General features: G+C 33.7%; 1 protein-coding gene across 3 annotated transcripts in view; it reads left to right on the top strand.

Annotated features, from left to right (window-relative positions):
- The first annotated feature begins 9,523 nt into the window (after positions 1-9,523).
- Positions 9,524-20,477, top strand: part of LOC110094808 — a 35,701-nt gene continuing 24,747 nt past the window's right edge. For 2 of the 3 annotated variants that reach the window (XM_020820135.2, XM_020820133.2), the window contains exons 1-2: positions 9,524-9,658; positions 15,750-16,946. In XM_020820135.2, coding sequence (XP_020675794.1) covers positions 16,062-16,946 — 885 coding nt within the window. In that variant the 5' untranslated portion in view covers positions 9,524-9,658; positions 15,750-16,061. Of the gene's footprint in view, positions 9,669-15,749; positions 16,947-20,477 lie in introns of all 3 variants that reach the window. The other variant, XM_020820134.2, reaches the window with a different exon arrangement.

Below are 20,477 nucleotides of genomic sequence, written 5' to 3'. Positions count from 1 at the left end.
ATGGTGTTACTTGTATGCAATGAAAAATGAAGCTTGGTAGTTTTTTCAAAACATTATGTGTCTGAATTTATGTTATTATTCTTATGAATAATATCATATCTTTTTATCTAGTACCATGTTCAAATGATCATGTTAAGGGTAGCCCACCTTACAACTTTGTTAATATGATTCATTAAAAAGCTACATTTAAAAAATTTTAAATTATAAAATTCTTTTTAGGTGGGTTTTTTTTTTCAAACTGATGATTTTTCTTAAAAATCTACCATTTGGAAAATTATGAATTTTCTAATGAAAAAAATCCATCTAAAATGTGGGTTTTTTTATATAGAGTTGCACTTAACCAAAAATACTTATTTATGTTTTTTTTAATTATTTTCATGAAAGGATAAAGACCTTATTAAGTAGTTTGATGATGACATGCGGTAGAGAAAATTGTTGTTATGATTGTTTAGCTTTTTTTTGTGTTGTGATTATAATGTATATGTATTATGTGAAGTGTTGAAAATATAAGTTTAAAATAAGTTTATGAAGTAAATAATGTGAAATGTAACTTGTTATACACATTTTTAAAAATTCTAGTCGATTTATATTGTTGGATAAAACTAAAGACTACTCATGTTTCAAACTTATTGATTGTGGTTTATTTTTTTATTTTTTTTTTTTTTTTTGTATTTTCTCTCACATGTTTGTTTCAACTAAACATAACCTATCTTTATGGTGGGATTATGTTAGCCTTAAGACTGTGGGTAGGGCCATAAATTCAAAACATTAAAAATTATTTATTAGTTAAACGAATGTTTGATATAATTTAATAGCCCTCAATCTATATAGGAGGTTCTAACACTTCATGATAACTATTGAATGCTTTTATTGAATTGTGGTCATGATTTCATGTATCCTTGACTCCCTTTTTTTTAATCCTCTCTGTTTCTCTCATTTTTATCATATTAAGTAAAAAAGTCCTTCACAATCCCTCTCTCTTTCTCTAACATTTTCTCTTTACCTTGATCTTTCAATAATGATCTCTCTCTCTCTCACTCTCTCTCTATTTGTCTCTTACTATATTTGATTAAAATCTAAGAAAGGGCAAAAAATTATTATTCTACTACATCCATTTATCATTAAGTAGTTAGATTTTGGGGCTTAGTCATAATAATCTAATTTGGTCTATCTCAAATCACACCTATATATATTGCATTTAATAATAAAATAGAAGAAGACATTAATGAATCTTAATTAAATCTATGAAGTTTAGCATTTTAGTTCCCTCAACTTAAACTATTCTAATATGGGTCACCCTTATAAAATTAGCAAGTGCAGGAATGCTCTTCTTTTATTTTTGAACCTCTTATAAGTTTGGGATTAAATCTAAATATCTCAAAAGTTTACATGTAAATCTTGACTCCATAACAAATAATATATTTTTTTTCAAACTTAATATGAGATTATAGTCATAAGTATTTAATTTTTCTTAAAAGTTTATATTCACACTTATTCCTAATCACAATACCCAATTATAAGTTATGTAAAAATGAAAATAGCCCAATCCTCAAAGATAAATGGACCAAATAAAAGAAGCCCATTAATACCCCTCACCCACCTCTTCAACAAATGGTATGCAAGCCTACTTGTTAGATATTGAAACTTTATATGCTTTATTATTATGAAATTTCCAAAAATCTTAAAAGTTACATGCGTAGTGGTTGACACTCGATGATAAAATGAAGTCTTCTATTAAAATTAAATTATAAAATATTATCATTCTAGTTCAACAATGCCCGTGTTATTTCTAATCATTACCACACTACATTTATGCCATACAAAAAGACAATGATTAAACCATTGAAAATGCATTATTAAATCTTCACTCACATCTTTAAAGAGCATTTACCTATCCCATTCCTTCTAAACCCAATCCTAATAAATGAGGTGGATTTTTAGGAATGTTTTATGCACATTAGTCATGATGCAAATTTGTTAGTTTGATATTTTAAATTCTTTATTTGAGAAAAATGATCAAATACTTACAAAATCACAACGTACAACACATTGTGTTAATTCAAGATGACACATAATTTATATGATAGTTAATGTTAGCTTTCACTTAATAAAACAAGTAATTATATCTTAGTTTGGGATGGCTTTTTTGCTGTTTCTTAAAGCAGCTTTTTAATTCAAAATTTTAATTTTTGTATTAAGAAATTGCTTTAAGAGGTATGAAGAAAGATGTCCTAAAGGAACCCTATAGCTTTAAGGCTTTGTTTGGGAAAACTTTCTTATTTCTCTCTAAAGTAGATTTCTAGCAAAAAAAAAATTAGTTTAAAAAATTGTTTTTCTAAAAACTTGCTTTAAGAAGCAGTAAGATGAAAATTCTAAATGAAGCCTAATCGTTAAAACTTATTATGTCATGACCATATTACACTTTCAATTTTAATAATCATATTAAGTTTTAATAAACTTGATATGCCTTAAAATAGTCCTTAAACTTATTATGTAATAAACCTATCTACAAAATCATTCTATGAGGATCTTCATATTTAAGAAAAGAACTCTGATATGTTTATAATCACTTCATTATCTACCTACTATTGCAATTTTATGCTCAACATGGTGAAAGAAATTAATTTAGAATAAAGTTGCGCAACTACCGGCGGTTTTTGATTTTACCGGCGGTTAGGAAGGCAAAATCGGCGGTTTTTAATTTTACCGGCGGTTCTTTAACCGCCAGAAATATTGGCGTAGGAAACTTTTACCGGCGGCGTATTACCGGCGGTTCATTTAGGCGGCGGTTTTCCGGCGGCCCATGCCGCCGGTGACTACCGGAATTGTAACCGGCGGTTCTCCGGCCATTAAGCCGCCGGTTATATTACCGACGGCTAACCGATGATCACTTTACCGACGGTATGCCGGCGGTTAAAGAGCCCGTCGTGTGTTCACTTAACCGTCGGCTACCGTCGGTTATTTTACCGACGGAGCCGGCGGTCAAGGCCGATGGTAGTACCGGCGGCATACACCGCCGGGTTTTCAACGGATAACCGACGGAAGCCGTCGGTAACCGCCGGTATAGTACCGACGGTTTAAGGGAATTACCGGCGGCATAGGTTAAGCCGTCCGGTATCGAAGTTACCGGCAGCCAAACCGCCGGTTAGCAGCCGGAAACTTGTACCACCTGAAAAAAAATTGACAGCATTCCCTCTATTTGAGGGAGGTTCACCCTAAATTCTAAACCTGCAGAAATAACAATAGATAATAACATATTTTGGGCAACACGCCGCTATATTCATCACAATTATATACATAACCACATTAAATAAACAAGTTTACAATCAAACATTAAGAAGTTCTAAATAAGTTCATCAAACATAAAACAAGTTCACCAAGATCTAAATTCAATAAGGTTACAATCACAAGTTCTAAATACAATCATCAAACATAAGAAACATCTAATCCTCAGTTGTATCATCACTGTCTGGAGATGGCTGCTCCTCTTGCTCCTTCTTCCTTTGATTTTTAACTCTATATGATTGCAGCTCTGCTTGCATTTCATTTTGAACTTTTCTCATTTCTTCATCTCTCTCTCTCTCTCTCACTCTCTCTCTATTTGTCTCTTACTATCTTTGATTAAAATCTAAGAAAGGGCAAACAATTATTATTCTACTACATCCATTTATCATTAAGTAGTTAGATTGTGAGGTTTAGTCATAATAATCTAATTTGGTCTATCTCAAATCACACCTATTTATATTGCATTTAATAGTAAATTAATAGAAGAAGACATTAATGAATCTTATTTAAATCTATGAAGTTAAGCATTTTAGTTCCCTCAACTTAAACTATTCTAATATGGTTCACCCTTACTTATAAAATTAGCAAGTGGTGGAATGCTCTTCTTTTATTTTGGAACCTCTTATAAGTTTGGGATTAAATCTAAATATCTCAAAACTTTACATGTAAATCTTGACTCCATAACAAATAATATATATATTTTTTTTAAACTTAATATGAGACTATAGTCATATGTATTTAATTTTTCTTAAAAGTTTATATTCACACTTATTCCTAATCACAATACCCAATTATAAGGTTATGTAAAAATGAAAATAGCCCAATACTCATAGATAAATGGACCAAATAAAAGAAGCCCATTAATACCCCTCACCCACCTCTTCAACAAATGGTATGCAAGCCTGCTTGTTAGATATTGAAACTTTATATGCTTTATTATTATGAAATTTCCAAAAATCTTAAAAGTTATATGCGTAGTGGTTGACACTCGATGATAAAATGATGTCTTCTATTAGAATTAAATTATAAAATATTATCATTCTAGTTCAACAATGCATGTTATTTCTAATCATTGCCACATATAGATAATGATTAAACCATTGAAAATGCATTATTAAATCTTCACTCCCATCTTTAAAGAGCATTTACCTATCTCATTCCCTCTAAACCCAATCCTAATAAATGAGGTGGATTTTTAGGAATGTTCTATGCACAATAGTCATGATGCAAATTTGTTAATTTTGAGATTTTAAATTCTTTATTTGAGAAAAATGATCAAATACTTACAAAATCACAACGTACAACACATTGTGTAAATTCAAGATGACACATTTATATGATAGTTAATGTTAGCTTTCACTTAATAAAACAAGTAATTATAGCTTTGTTTGGGATGGCTTTTCTGTTGCTTTTTAAAGCACCTTTTTAGTTCAAAATTTTAATTTTTGTATTAAACAGCTGCTTTAAGAGGCATGAAGAAAGCTCTCCTAAATGAAGTCTATAGCTTTAGGGCTTTGTTTGGGGAAACTTTCTTATTTCACTCTAAAATAGATTTCTAGCACAAAAAGTTTTAGTTTAAAAAGTGTTATTCGAAAAACTTGCTTTAAGTAGCAGTAAGATGATAGTTCTAAACGAAGCCTAATCCTTAAAACTTATTATGTCATGACCATATTAAGATTTCAATTTTTATAATCATATTAAGTTTTAATAAACTTGTTATGACTTAAAATAATCCTTAAACTTATTATGTAATAAACCTATCTACAAAATCATTCTATGAGGATCTTCATATTTAAGAAAATAACTTGGATATGTTTATAACCACTTCATTATCTACCTACTATTGCAATTTTATGCTCAACATGGTGAGAGAAAATAATTTAGAATAAAGTTGCAATCAATATATATTTTTAGAGGTGTCCATAATTATTTATAGGGGTGCCCACATTTAATTATGGGGTTGAGGTGGGTCATATTAGAGAGTGGGCAACAATTTTATATTAGAGAAGTTTCTTATATTGCTTTTACATCAAACAAATAAATTAGAAAGAAAAAATTTTAAAATTTTATTTAATGTAAAAAATTATTAACATATATAATATTTATACTAATGACTAATGAGTGTGTATAAGCTCTACAAATACTTGCTTATTTTTAAATGATAAAGTTGGGTAAAGAGGGACATTTAGGCTAGAAAAGAGTAGATTAGCGGGGCATGTGAGGGTATATGTTCCCTCTCAAATATCTAAGCGATACATAAGCTTAGATTTTGTTTGAGGTAGTTTTCTTACAATTTTTTAAAATAGTTTTTAGTACAAAATTTTTTCAAACCAGTGAAAATAGTGATAAAAAATTGTTTCAAATGAACCCTCATAATTTGTTAATCGTTGAACTATCTGGTTTGCCTAGAAATTTGATTCCAATAGCCTGGTTTAGAGTTAAATCGAGATAATTAGATTTACAGCCTTCACTTGATCAACTAGAATCATTTAAAAAATATTCACCATAAGTATATCATACCGCATGCTCAGCATAAATTATATAAAAAGAAAAACCTTTATTACTATACCCACACAGGTAAAATAACCACACAACATCACGCATGTCCTTTTAGCTCTGGCTGTCTAACGCCTCTCCTCACAGAGCAATTGCGTACACCATGTGAAAAATATAAACTTTATGTAAGGTTTGTATTGTACTATCAAATTTGTTTCTATTATAATCCTTGAAGAATTGCTCTTTGACATGATTGAATGTTTAAAGAGGGAGTTAGTGTTTGATTAAACTTAAGCTTTGTTTGAGATAATTTTTTTACTACTTCTTAAAGAAATTTTTTAATATATAAAAAAAATTATAAAATTTTATACTAAAAAATCGTTTTAAGAAGAAGGAAGATAGCCAATCCATATTAAACCTTATTTTAATTAGTTGATGTACAACTTAAAGTGTTATTTATGAGACATTGGGCCTTGATCCTTAATGAAATTGGAAGCTTCTAACCTTCTCTTACATAAAGACATGCTTCCAGATTGAGTTTGAGCTGTAATTTTAGTTTAATTTTATGAGTTTAAACCAACTCATTTATAACGAAAGAGAGAAATTGATCATGGTTCAAGCAATTATTATTATAAAATTATAAAAAAAATGAGAATTAGAAGATGAATAATAAAGAATCATTTGATATAAAAAAGCACGAAATGATTTTTAAATATCTATAATAATTTATACATGAACTCTAGAATTCTAAGATATTTTAAGTGTATTTTATTGTAATGATTTTTAAACGAGTTGATTCACAAACTAACTAGTCGAGTCGAGGCTTATTCAAGCTGACTTATTAGCTCATTGAGCTTGGCTTAGAAGTCATTTATTGGGTCAAGCTCGAGCAGGCTGATCATGAGTTGGCTTGACTCAGTTGCACCCCTACTTACATATGAATTTTTAGGTATTTAACATGTCCTAAAAGGTGAACTCATATTTCATGGACTTTGAAAATGAAGACTCGGCTAAGAGCACTAGCCCCTAACTCTACAAAATAATCAGTGTAGGTTGCCTCCTCCCACAGAAAAGCCAAAGGTTCATAAAAACTGCTCAGATTAGGACTCGCCTGCTAGTGAGAAGCACCCATTAAATCCATCGGCTACCACTTAGGGCAGGGTGCCATCAATACGAATCACTCATCCAAGCTACATGGAATGATCTTCTCAAAAGGGTTCTAGCTTGCCTCATCACACTTAGGTGACAATGGAGTCCATTATCCTAGTGACTTGAATAAACTCGCCTCCCACCTTAAAGCAATCTTTTGGTTCCATAAAAAAATGTGGTTAATGACTTCAAAAGATGCATCACTTGTGGTCTTCTCACCTTGGCCCTTATAAGCGGAATTGGCCCAATTCTACTCACTCATAGGCACTCAGCACAAGGGGACGTACTCACCCTAAGGTAAATGGGTCAAATTTGAAGACAACCATTCACCAAACCAGCCAGGGCATGACGCATGTCTAAAATAAGCCATAGTAAGGACAATTTCATGTTGTGCTTTTTAATTATTTCCAACATTTCTTATAGTCCTCTAATTCCTATAAATAATAGGTGAAGATGAGTATTTTGAATCATTTGGCACTTTACTAAATGAGGCATTTGAGTTAGTAAAGCTTTTTCATAGAGATTTTCCTTAATCTTTTCATTTTCACAACAAGTTCCAAGGTTCAATTTTCTTCCTTAAAAGAGGTTGGAAGTTGTGTTGTGAAAATGATTTAGAGCAAGAAGACTACTTTATATCCACTTATTTTCAAGTTAGTTAAATTGAGATTTGTTTTAACTTTTTCTACAATAAGTATTAAAACATCATTTTCTACTACGAATAGAAGAAAATCTCTTATGAAGCAAAAGTGAAGATCTGTGAATGAATAATGTTTTAATCACTTATATTAAAACAATATTGAATTATATAGATAATAAAATAATTACTAAACATATTTAAAAGATAAAGTATAAATACACTTAATTATAATCTTTTATTAGTACGTATCTATTTTATTTTTTATTGAAAACTTTTAATAGAATTTTTTTTAAAACTACCAATACCTATATCAAGTCAAGATAAAAAATACTAATGTATAACTCTTAAAGACTATAGAAAATTAAAATTAATTTATATACCCTAATTAAGATTAATTACTAGCCCCACCACTAAGGGTGGGGAGAAGTTAACTTTGTGGAGTGAATAAAATTTAGGGTTCAAATGCTCTGCCTAAGGATTGGTTATCTTGGGCAACGACCTTCATTATGAGCTTATATATTCAATAAATTTTATAACATGTGGTTGATTTGAGCAATATACAAAAAGTCTCATGAATTTTTCCATTCTTTTCGATCAATCGCATAATTTATTATATTTAGAGAGAAAATATGGGAATAAATATGTTTGCATTTTCGCTTATTTGCATAAAATCAAAACTATTTTAAGGAGTAAACCGAAGAATTGGAAACAATGTCTAGAACATGAGGAAATTTATCGCATTTTTCCCCTTAATTGAGTGGCTTTCTCTTCATATTTTTTGCACTTCTATTTTTTGTTGAACTTGGGCTTTGAATCAAATGGCCTATTTAGTGTGTTTATGCTTGTTGGCATTAAAATTTTTGGCTAAGATCTATTGGGAGATGTTATACTTGGTTACTCGTTGATCACTTTTGAACAAGGGCTTGTTTTGTAGCTAATTTTTTTATTTTTTATTTTATGATAATGATAAGATTGTTGTTGTGTTCTCCTCTTGGATGGCAGTGTGGGTGTCACTTTCTATCCTCTTCATTCTATTTTGTAGCAACCAACTTGACATTTACTGTAGCGGCTTTGAAATATTAATCATGATGATTTGTGCCCATCTGAATCATTTTAACTCAAATTTTGATATTCTTGATGTCTTAAGTGATTTCCGATTTTTCTTTTATGCATTTTTAAACATGATGTGTATTGTATATCACATGGAGCTTGGTTATGATAATGAAGATTCAAGTAAGTCAAGGGCAACTTTTACTTACATGTAAGTACATATCATAGTTAAAATAATTTTATTATAAATACAAGAATAATTTAATAGCAATTATAACATGTGACATGTTTTTTTTTTTTTAAATAGCTAAAGCATTTGTAATAAAAAATAGAAGTTTTATTCATAAAATTGATATATTAAAATCAAGATGAGATTAACAAAGAAATAACAATAGAATGCAGCTATCCACCATTATGAAAAAGAAAAAAAGAAAAAAAAATCACTTTCAATGTAGGATAATGGAGTCTTTGTCAATTATGCACCAACCTTTGTTATTATTGCACAAAATATCTCTATCACGAAATTCACCGCCATCCTGTAGTAGCATGGGAAGATCTATATCACTCTGCTCGCGTGGGATGATATCATTGATCCCTTTCCGATATTCCAGGCGAGCTTAGTACAATGGGATGACCTTTGTTTTTTTTTGGGACATTTAGGTCATTTAAGACAAATTCATACCCACAATGCATACACATAAACTCAAACCTGAACCTCTTTGTTGGAAGCCTAAGCTCTCAACCAATAAGCCAAGGAGAGTTGTGTGGGATGACCTTTGTTACTTGCTTGTTTTTTTTTTTAGACATTTAGGTCATTTAAGGCAAACTCATACACAACTCATACACAAAAATTCGAACCTAATACCTCTTAGTTGCAAGCATAAACTCTCAACCAACAAGCCCAGGTGAGCTGTATTTTACTTGCTTGTTTGACTACTGCAAGAAAAGGATGAAAGCTCAATCCATTGCTTAAAAATGCTTGTCGGCCGAGCGCGCCCTAGCTCTGGAGCGTACCAGTGGAGCGCTTCCTGAAAAGGATTGGTCGTTAATGGTTTTTTGTTGTTTTTGTTTTTCTGTTGAGCTCTTCCTCGTTATCTAAATGTTTCCTCTGTAATCATTTCAGGCTAGAACTCTTTTTTTCCTAGTTTTCCTGATGTGCTAGATCTGGGAACTCTGACAAGGTTCTCGCTGTGCTTTGATTAATTGTGCTTGTCTTTTAGTGATTGCTTTATTCTAGATTGTAGTTCTTTTAGGAGGAATTACTCGCTGAACTAGAATATCAAGTGCCGCAGTTCATGCCCATTGTTGTATGACTTTTTTTTTGTATTTATGTGCCTCAGTGTATGTAATAAAAGGGGAAATTGAAGTTCATGTTTCCTTTCTTTGTGAAGGAAACGGGATGACTAATATTTGGGAGTGCGATGTGGTGGTGGAGTGTGTCAGTATAGTTGGAGTTTTTGTTTCAATCTCTTAAAGATAAATTTTGGGAGTTGTTGCTGCCGTATAAACTATAAGTTTTTGTTTTGGGAGTAATCTTTGGGTGAGATTCTTTTCTGATTCATCTCTGCTTCATTATTCTCCTTGAAGGCATGAATGAAAATATCGTTTACAAAAATACTTGCTGAGATGTCCCTACAAAATCTTAGTTCCAGAATCCTTTTGACAATCCAATCATGAGTGTCAAGATTTGTACCTATGATCTCATCCGTTAGGTCATTTCAAGATGCCTAAAGACTCTTCCATAATATTCATGTAATCTATCATCAACCTCACAACATCCGATGGCCAAATTCAATCTCCGTAAACACTAATCTTGAGATCTCGAGCCTCCATAGATCCATCCATCATCTTGAAGGGCATGGTGATCCATCATATGTTATTGATGATGTGGCTTGATTTTTGCCCGTAGATTGGATGATTGACCAAAATAGCCTTGATAGGGTGGCATTTGGTCCAACATAAATCTCAAGTCATGCAAATTGCCAAAAGTACTAAACCATCCTTTACTCACATACTTATACATGCGGGGGGAGGCAAGTGGGGATTCACTTCACTTCATGTTCCCTCAAGAGGAAGCCATGTCAAGCTACTTTTAGATTCATTCAGAGTTTCATTTAGCCCCTCAAGTTCACTTACTGATATAGGCATCATGTCTTCTTGAGGGGCAAACTATTTGAGGCAAACTAAGTATTTTTTGGCTATGTATGTACAAGAAACAAGCATGTGCTAGAGACAATACCTCTTGCGACTCTAAATAATTCAAAGAATTTCTAACACACAATAATTTGACGACATCTATAAGAATATCACGACCCTTTAGGATTAGGGTACTCTGTATGAAACCACCAATTATTCCTAAATTTAACTTATGGTGTGTTGAAGATGAAAAGCAAGCATAATTGTAAAGTGATCCTCTTTGAAATCTCCATAGCCAGGTTTCTCATCCCTGACAAGCTTAACACCAAATCCCACTCTCATACCCTTCTAATTCCAAAAATTAAGAGAAGTTGCCTATTAGTGGGTCATTTGATAATTCTCTCAAAGATCTAGTTCAATACATGGAAGAAAAACAAGATGAAGGAACACCACTGTAATTAGAGCATCACCCACAAAATAAGGAGCTAGGGTATCATTATTTGGAAATAGCCAACAAAGCTTGGCTTCTACTCGATATAGTTTCCTTAAACTCATCTTGGGCTATATGCACCATCAATTTTGCTACATTCAATTCACATTTAGAACTTGCCTAAGAACGCAAGTTTACTCATGATCATCATTGCATCTAAGTAATTTTAAACGCCCAATTGTGGGATGGAGATCATTCCCTCCCCACCTCTCCTGCTTCGATCAATTTACTTCTTCATGAATAGATCCACCAGGAATTTTTCCATCTTTTTGTTTAGGAATTCCAATGGGAAGGGCCTCCCTTAATGATGTAACCTGTATGAAAGAACTCCTTTCACTGATCAAATTCTTGATTGTCCTATTTCATGCGGATTAAAAATGTTTTCTATTGATCCACATGAATGTTCCATTGATCCCTTTGAGCACATCATTCATTTTCAAAGATCATGCAAATTCATTTAGTGATTAATCAGATTATATGTCAAATCTCTATTGTTTCATCGAAGTTATAAGCCGGATTGTTTTATGTAGTCCAACAATGCTCTTAGGAAGCTTTAATGGATTGTTCCAACACTTCCCTAACCAATTTTTTTTTTGCTAATTAATGCATTGTAATGCATTTGTATATCACATTTCAGGAATACGTTATGAAGAAGGATAATTTCTCTCTAGGTTTTATAGAATGCTTCAGCAATTAACTCATTATCTTATGGAGTTTGAACTTTAGCTCCTTCGTGGAGCTTACCTTGCAAGTCTTCTCCTAAGAACATTTTTCTTCACTATTGTGAGCGTCATTTCATCCTAAATAAAAACTCATTTAGCGCGTTGAGGCCTAGATCTCTATCAATGAAGTCATCAAAGCTTATCATTGACAATTCTCCCAATTGGAACGGAAGAAGAACAAGCACCAGTAGGATGGCGTTCTGACTAACGATGCTAGAAAGAAGGAAGGGAAAGTCTTTTTCCATGCCTTCACAATAAAATAATCAGTGATAGTCAAGTTAATGAGGATATTGTTAGAATTCACAGAATTTGAGAAGGGTAAAAAGACCTTCTACTTATTATACAAAATTATCCTTATTTATAGATCTATACAAGATGTCTTAATAAAGAAATAAATAACTTCTAATTGATACATAATTGCCTCAATATAATCCTTCCTAATTCAGTTATCCAAATATAGAAGGATATTGGCGTGATCCAGGTGAGCCTCCCACGGTTTCTCATCCTGACCGTGGGATCAAATGCCAAGGGATGATTGAGATTTTGACACTCCCCCTCAAGCTGGAGACCAGCTTGCAATTACTCCCTCAGAGGTAGAGCTGCATTGGTTATGGATAGGATATCAACCACCAGAGAAGCCGACAATGAAGGACGATGATGGAAAACTATCCTCAAAATTCTGACAATTAAGGCCGGTTGTTGGAACTTTTATTTCTTAGAATTCCAGCAATAAAGGCCGGTAGTGGGAACCTGTATTCTCATAATTCCAATAATGAAGGCCGGTAGTAGGAACCTATATTTCTCAAAATTCCAGCAATGAAGGCCGGTGGTGGGAACTTTGTATTCTTCAGAAATTCAGCAATGAAGGCTTCTCGGAGAAAATTTCCATTGTCGACAATAAAGGTCGATGATAAAGATTTTCTCTCCTTTTTTTCACTAAAAAAGATTTTTTTTTCTTTCCTTTTTTTTTTTCATAGTTTACTAAACCAAACCAGCCGAGCCCTTTAAAATGCTTGGATCGGGACTAGAGCACGTGGTCGGGTTCCAGAGGAGTCCCGTTCGGCTTCACGGTCGCACCTTTCGCTCGTTCTTGGCTGTTTGACTCGTCGACTCCGGCCTTCCTCATGGATCGGAAGTTCATTTAGTTCGTTCGTGGCTGTTCGACTATCCTCCTTTGACGACTTGTCCTTCCTGTCTGATCGGAAGTTTGGATCGGAGCTTCAGCTACGTCTTAGCCTCCGTCTTCGGCGTACAAGTAGTCGGCACAGCTCCGTCCTTTCGAAAGCTTTGTTTTCGCGAGGCTTCGATCGTCCCGCATGGCTTCGTCCGTCCGCGAGGCTTGAGCTTCTCCGCAGAAGATCGGGACTTCCGGCTTCAGCTTCAGGCTTCGGGGTTTAATGTTTGCGGAGCGGTCGGTCCGTCTGATCCCATCCTGGACGAAAGCTGAGGGCAGGCCACATTCGTTCGGAACAGTAGGCATCTTCGGGTGGTGTCTGGTTGTTCGACTCCGTCTGCTTGCGTTCGTCCGAGTCGGATGCAGCGTCCGCAACGTCTGGCAGCTCCGATTTATTCTTCTTCTTCTTTTCCTCCGACGATTCTAGGATCGTTCTTCAATCGGCAATGAAGGCCGTTAGCTCTGATACAATGATAGAATTCATTGAATTTGAGAAGGGTAAAAATACCTTCTACTTATGATACAAAATTATCCCTATTTATAGATCTATACAAGATGTCTTAATAAAGAAATAAATAACTTCTAATTGATACATAATTGCCTCAATATAACCCTTCCTAATTCAGCTATCAAAATATAGAAGGATATTGACGTGATCCAGGTGAGCTTCCCACGGATTCTCATCCTGACCGTGGGATCAAATGCCAAGGGATGACTGAGATTTTGACAGATATAATGCCAATATCAACAATGTCAACAACAACAACAAAAGCCTCGACTCCTACCCTAGAAGCATACTACTCTAAATACCTCCTATGCCAGTATCCTCATGGAGATTCAAGAATTGTTGAATAGGTTAATAGTTGAGTTAATGAGTTCACGAGTTGTTGAATTGATAAATAGACGAGATAATCATTTATTTTAGTAAGTTTATTAGATTTTGCTGATTCTTTTAATAAAATCCATACTTTAAGTTATGTGATGGGGTAACTTCATTGAGTGGAGACTTTCTGTATAACCGAGGGCTTTATCTCTCATCTAGTAGTAGTCTCAGAACTTCAAAACGCGACTCTAAATTGAGATCACTTTGATCTCTAGCTTATGTTCATCTACCACTTGTTTAATTAGTTGGATTGTCTGATGATACATGTTTTTTCTAATTTAAATTCAAGTTTTGTAGTTTCAAATTTGAAGTTTAACCAACTTCAAATTGAATAAATGAATTTTGAGTTCAAGATTTGAACCTTTCAATAATTCTCAAGATGTCTAGCCTCCTAGGTGTACCCTGAGTGCTTAAAAAATCCCAAGACTGATTTCCCTAAGCACTTTTCAAATTCCAAGGATGTGTTCCTTGAGTATTTGTCGAGTTCCTTGGATGGTTCTCGTTATACATTTTAATTAAATATCAAATATGATACTTTATGAGCATTTTTTCATTAAAAATAGATTTTCTTCCACAAAAGAATCGAACAAATATCCTAGAATTCTTTTTTGTTTAAAGAATATAATTGAACTACATAGTTATTTAATGTTCACTTCCATTTTATACTAAAAGCTAATTTAAAAATTTTATTTTATTTTACTCATTAAATTTTCTTGGTTCTTAAATCACTTGTGCAGGGGTTAGTTCATTTCTTCTTTCCTCATTCTTCATTTTCTAATTGACGTTTGGGATTGGCGAGTTCAAATTCCTTGAGGTTTCTTACTTTGATGAGTTTTTTCAGTTAGGTTGTGAGGATGTAGGCAGTCCTCCATGTCATGACTATTCAAACTGAGTTCTATTTTCTATTGAGTAAAAGGAACCTTGATGCTTATTCGACCACCATTTATGATGTCATTGTGAGTCTTTAGTGAATTCTGGATGTTGACTTGAAGACTCCACTTTTTTATATTCTTCGAAATTTGCATTGCTATTAACAATAGAAGTGTGGAAATGCTTAAGAGATCAAATAATTTCTTTGCTTACTAGATTCTTTAATATTATTTTGAAGACTAAAAAGATGCTGAATGAGTGGAGAAAGAGTGTGTTGATTCCTATTTTTAAGAATAAAGGTGATGCCCAAGAGTGTGTAAATTATAGAGAAATTAAGTTAATATGTCATACATTAAAATTATGGAAAAGAGTAACTCAGCATAGATTATGACATGATACTAATGTTTCTTAAAATCTGTTTGGATTCATGTTGGGTAGGTCTATTATGGAAGCTCTATATTTGTTGTGAGGTTTTATGAAGAAGTATAGAGAAAGAAAGGAGGATTTTCATATGATATTTATTGATTTGGAGAAAGCATAGGATAAAGTTCTAAGAGAAGTGTTTTAGAGAGTTCTAGAAAAGAAATGACAGGAAAAAAATAACAAAAGAAAGAAGCCATGGCTTGGTGATTGACCTTATTGATAGTCAGCTTTGAGGGGAATATTCTCTTCCTTCTTTTGGTTTGTCATTATTGCTGTCGAGTTCAGGTTCTATAATTTCAACTAACAAAGACAAAGTTATAATTTTTACTTTCTCATTCTGCATTCCCTTTACCTTTTTGAGCAAGTAGATTTCTAATGTAATGTGATAGAACTCCCGTCTCCTCTAATCTTTTGACTGGGTATTTCTTGTGCAGCTCTTACCTGCTAATGTCTACCACGTATTCATTTCCTTGAAATTTAAAGTAAAGTACTCATGAATTTGCCTGGTCTGGCTATTATGCACATAGTTGGTCAGCTTTCTATGGTCATTCGAAAACAGACAATCATAAGAGAGCTGTGATGTCTCTTTGGAAAAAAATCATTACAACAAACCAACGATTGATGATTCTTTCTTTGCAAGCATAGTATTCTTTAAGAGTTGGACTAGACTGTTTGTTTTGTTTATGATATTTTAGAAGTATATTGGCTCAAAATCAAACCAAGGACTTGTGGCTGGTTTGATTTTGATGGCCCATGAGGAAAAAGAGAGGCAGTGCAGTTGTGTGATCGCTGGTGAGTATCTGTGTTCTCCTACCCACTGGAAAACACAGGATAACTTAAGTGCCTCAGGTTCCAAAATTCTGGAATCTAGCAACTTGCTTTGTCGTGTGTGCCAATGTGCAGAATCTGACATAAGAGGAGATGCTGTCTTATGCTTGTTGGATATTTCCCTTCCATCAGAAGCGATTTCTAAAATAAATAAGCTTGATGAATTGGCCGAGACGTTTCCCAAAAGAGCTGCTGCAAAAGATGTAAATGATGGTGGGAAAGAAGCTGAGTTAATTGAGTTCATTAGCCCTGATGGTGAGGTTTTTGTGTGCTCCGAACTGGAGTCAAGTTCATATGATTTTCAAAACACACTCGTTAATCTTGGGTGTTCTTGCAAAAATGATCTTGCTCTTGCACACTATTCTTGTGCATTGAAGTGGTTTATTAGTCATGGATCTACTATTTGTGAAATATGTGGAACTGTAGCAAAAAATATAAGACATACAGACTTTGTAAAGGTAGTGGCTTCTTTGAAGGAATATGAATCATTACGGGAAAAGACTGCTATGGGTGAGCTTGCACATATCCATGCGGGGACAAATTCAGGTGTAGATCCTGATGCTTTAGCTGCTGTTAGGAGACAGAGACTGAACGAAGTATCATTTTGGTTCAATCCCCAAAATAATGCAGTTGCAGTTCCTCAAGAAGCTATAGCGGACCAGCCATCAAATGTTCCCACTGAAAGTATTGTTGCTGTGGAAAATCCAACAACAACATGGGCAGTGGAAGGTACTGGGATCCTTGTTGCCACGGGTTTGCTAACTGTAACTCTTGCTTGGCTTATTGCTCCTCATGTTGGGAAGGTATGCTTTATTCTTGTTTGGCCTTGGATGCTTAATAGCTGATATAAACTGTTGTCGTCCATTTATTTTATTGGCATGACATTAGCTGTTGATGGATTTTGTTATCCCAATAAAAATATAAACATTATTCTTTCAGTTCCCAGTTCACTTTGATTGTTCTTTATGGCCAAAACGTTTCTGCTATCAACTAGATAACTGATACTGTTGTGAACCTCCTAGGAGAAGATAGTATGATGCATTACTTTGTTCCACCTCCGCTATTTTTGTATGACATGCATAAAATGATGTAGGCGTGGAGCTTGCTTAAAGAAAGAAAAACCATACACATTTGAGTATTTATGGAATTAATAGTTTACTTGACTATTTCCAAGATTTGGGTGGTTATTTTGCAAATTGTGAAGGTAAGTGGGTGTTAGTTTTGTAAATTGCCAAATTTTGAGTGCTACATGAAAAGTGTCTTTGACCTAACACTTGACAGATGACGTGTCCATTTACAAGAATGAGAACTTTTTCCCTTCAATCAAGTACAGGGCAGGTCTTGTATTTTTATGCTTAATTTTGGATAGTTGCTAGGCCACTGGCCATGCCAACTTTACAACTTGTTTGCAGAGTATTGGATTCGGCTAGGTCTCATGGGATTGCGGCATTAAATAGGACTCCTAAAATTAACTTATTGTTTTTTTTCAAAGTTTCCTAAAATTTTTGTAAATATTCTATTATATTTTCCTTACATCTGTCGACCCACGTAGTGGGATAAAAATTTGATGTTGTTATTATTGTATTTTCCTTACATATAATAACCTTTTTTATTCTATTTTACTTTTTTGTTAAATTGTTTGGGTTTTTCAAAATTTGCTTGCTCAAGAGAAAACCAAGTGCCTCATTTTGGACTCTTAGTTTAGTTATCTGTGCACAACACGATGTCAAGTGGATGTATGCGGATGAAATTTGACATCAATCATGCGGATGAAATTCAACAACAATCATGCCAACAAGACGCTCATGACTCTTACAAGAAGAAATATTTGCACTCTTTATGAGATGGCTCTATTTGTCTAATCGGCATCAAATGACTTGAGTTTTCGTGTGGTATTGTTCCTGTTCAGATCATCGATGACAATGATGAGTTCATAAAAGTTTACATAATTTATATTTCTTAGTTTATACTTCATTCTACTTTAGTCTCAATATCTTTTTTATGTTCATTAATCTTTCCTATGCCCATGTATGTTTATGTTCATGTCTATGTCATCAAGTGTTTATTATGATGCCAATTTGCATTTGTTTAGGGCATCATCAATCCTACTATGGTATTCCTAAAAAGTTATGCAGTATTTGACTATTTGTATATCACCTTGACAAAGGGGTTTATGAGAAATTTATCATACTAACCTTACCCATGGAAAGGAAGTTAGACATTGTGGTGCATGTGAAAACCGAGCTTAATTTTGTCTATATTACATACTCTAAGAACGTTGAGCATAAGTGTTATGTAATATCTAGACGAATTGATATAGAGTCTAAAATTTATATTGAAACTAATAGCATGCTAAGGAAATAACTAGATAAGAGTAAAACTAAATAAGAGGATTTCCCTTACTATGCTTAGAATGATATGCATGGGTTTTCAATTTACCTGCGCCAAAAAGGTGGGCATAGATCTTCTACCACCACAATGAGAATGGTGTGCATGATTTTTTGCAAAATCCCTACAGTATGTTAACAAAATAATGATAAAATAACCATGCAAGATGCCAAGAAAGGCACACATGGTTGGTACATGCCATTCTTTGCTGTACAGTGAGCAAAATATAAATTCCTATGAGTTTTGGTTGATAGATCGAAGAGATGACACATAAAATAATAACCACACAATTAAAATTTTCTTGCAAAACTTCACCTTCCCATGAGATTTATTATTTAGTAATAAAAAATTGGTTAAATATTTACTATTAATCTATCTGATATTTTGTAACCAAAAGGGTTAAAAATATTTCATCTCATGATGTGAAACTAATATTACTTTGGCAGATTTATGTTTGCCCTTTTCAAAAATTGTTGAAAGTGTTGTTGGTGTCAGGTGACTCAGGCCAGTTGCAGTTATGCGATGGAGTGAGTGGATGACTAATTGAAAGAGAAAGTGAAATACAAGAATTTAAACAGAGAAAGGAGAAAGGGAAAGGAGCGTGGGAGAAAAAGTGTAAGAGAGAGGAGAGGAATGAGAGAGAGAGTGTGGGAGAGGAGAGGTGGCAGTCATATTGATGGGAAAGAGGTTAAAAAAAATACTCAAGTGCGCATGTGTGTAGGAAGAGATACCTACTATCACTTATCTTTACACATCTTTCACCATTCAACAAAAAGTTTTAAAATTTAAATGACTAAAATTTAAGCAGTACAAAGCCATTTGTAATGTAATATATAGAAAAAAATAATTTTAGTTTTGCTTCAAATGTGGATGTTTTTATGTAGTTTTGATCTTGTTTTTTTTTATTTATTTTCACTTTCAATTTTGTTATTTTTGTTGTGAAACATAATATTTAAAATATCATTCATTTAATATATTTTAAAGCTAATTTTTGTTAAAACAAATGATATTAGGATTATGATTATTTAATAAGTAAGAACCCAAACTAGCCCCCCCCCCCCCAACTATTAGTAAATGTTCAATTTAGATTTTCATGATGACCCAATTTATTCCCCAGACTATTATAAAATGTTCTTTCAACCAAACCACTAAGAAATTGAGAAGAAGAGCACACCACGAATTTTTATTGCAAGATATATGAAAAAAATAACAAGATATAGTTGGATTTTTAATTGGAGAGGAAGATCTGGCTCTCCCAAATCCCTAGCCTCTGGCTAGAGCCCTCACAACCTAATTTCAGCCAAACATAAGCATAAGAATTGAACCCTAGGTAAACAACCTACTTAAGGCATACAATACATAGTAAATCCTAAAACAACCCTCTCCCTTTTGAATTTTCCTCCCAACTGCCCCCTTCTCATTCAAATTCGGCCCTGGCCTCACCCCAAATGGGCGGTATTCATTCAGGCGGAAGCTTGTTCCGCCTCTAGTAAATTTTGGCCGGTTTAGGAGGGACTGACCCAATAATGACCGGTTCCTCAATACCCATTCTCAAAGATTCATCTTGTTCTTAAGGTGAAAAGAAGAAAGTTGCTACTGAAGTTGGGTAGGGCTAGCACTAGCATGCTGGTGATCACCTTCTTCAACTCCTCAAAGGCCTTGATAGCTGCTTCACCCCAATTGAATTTATCCTTCATTAGCTGTTCGGTCAAAAGCCAGGCTGTTGAATTGTCTCCTTTCATGAACTTTTTGTGGTAGCATGTGAGCACCAAGAACCTTCCTAACTCACTCAAGCTCTTGGGTATTGACCATCTCAGCATGGCCTTGATCTTTGCTCTGGTTAGCTGCTTTTCCTTCCTGTGATACCATGTGCCTCAAAGGAACACTTCTTCAAATTGACGTACAACTAACGCTCCTTTAATATTGCTAACATGATCCTTAAGTGC

Source organism: Dendrobium catenatum, unplaced genomic scaffold (genome assembly GCF_001605985.2).
Source record: "Dendrobium catenatum unplaced genomic scaffold, ASM160598v2 fragScaff_scaffold_670, whole genome shotgun sequence".
Taxonomy (NCBI): domain Eukaryota; kingdom Viridiplantae; phylum Streptophyta; class Magnoliopsida; order Asparagales; family Orchidaceae; genus Dendrobium; species Dendrobium catenatum.
The sequence above is the reverse complement of the archived record's forward strand: the minus strand, read 5'-3'. Positions and strand labels throughout refer to the sequence as shown.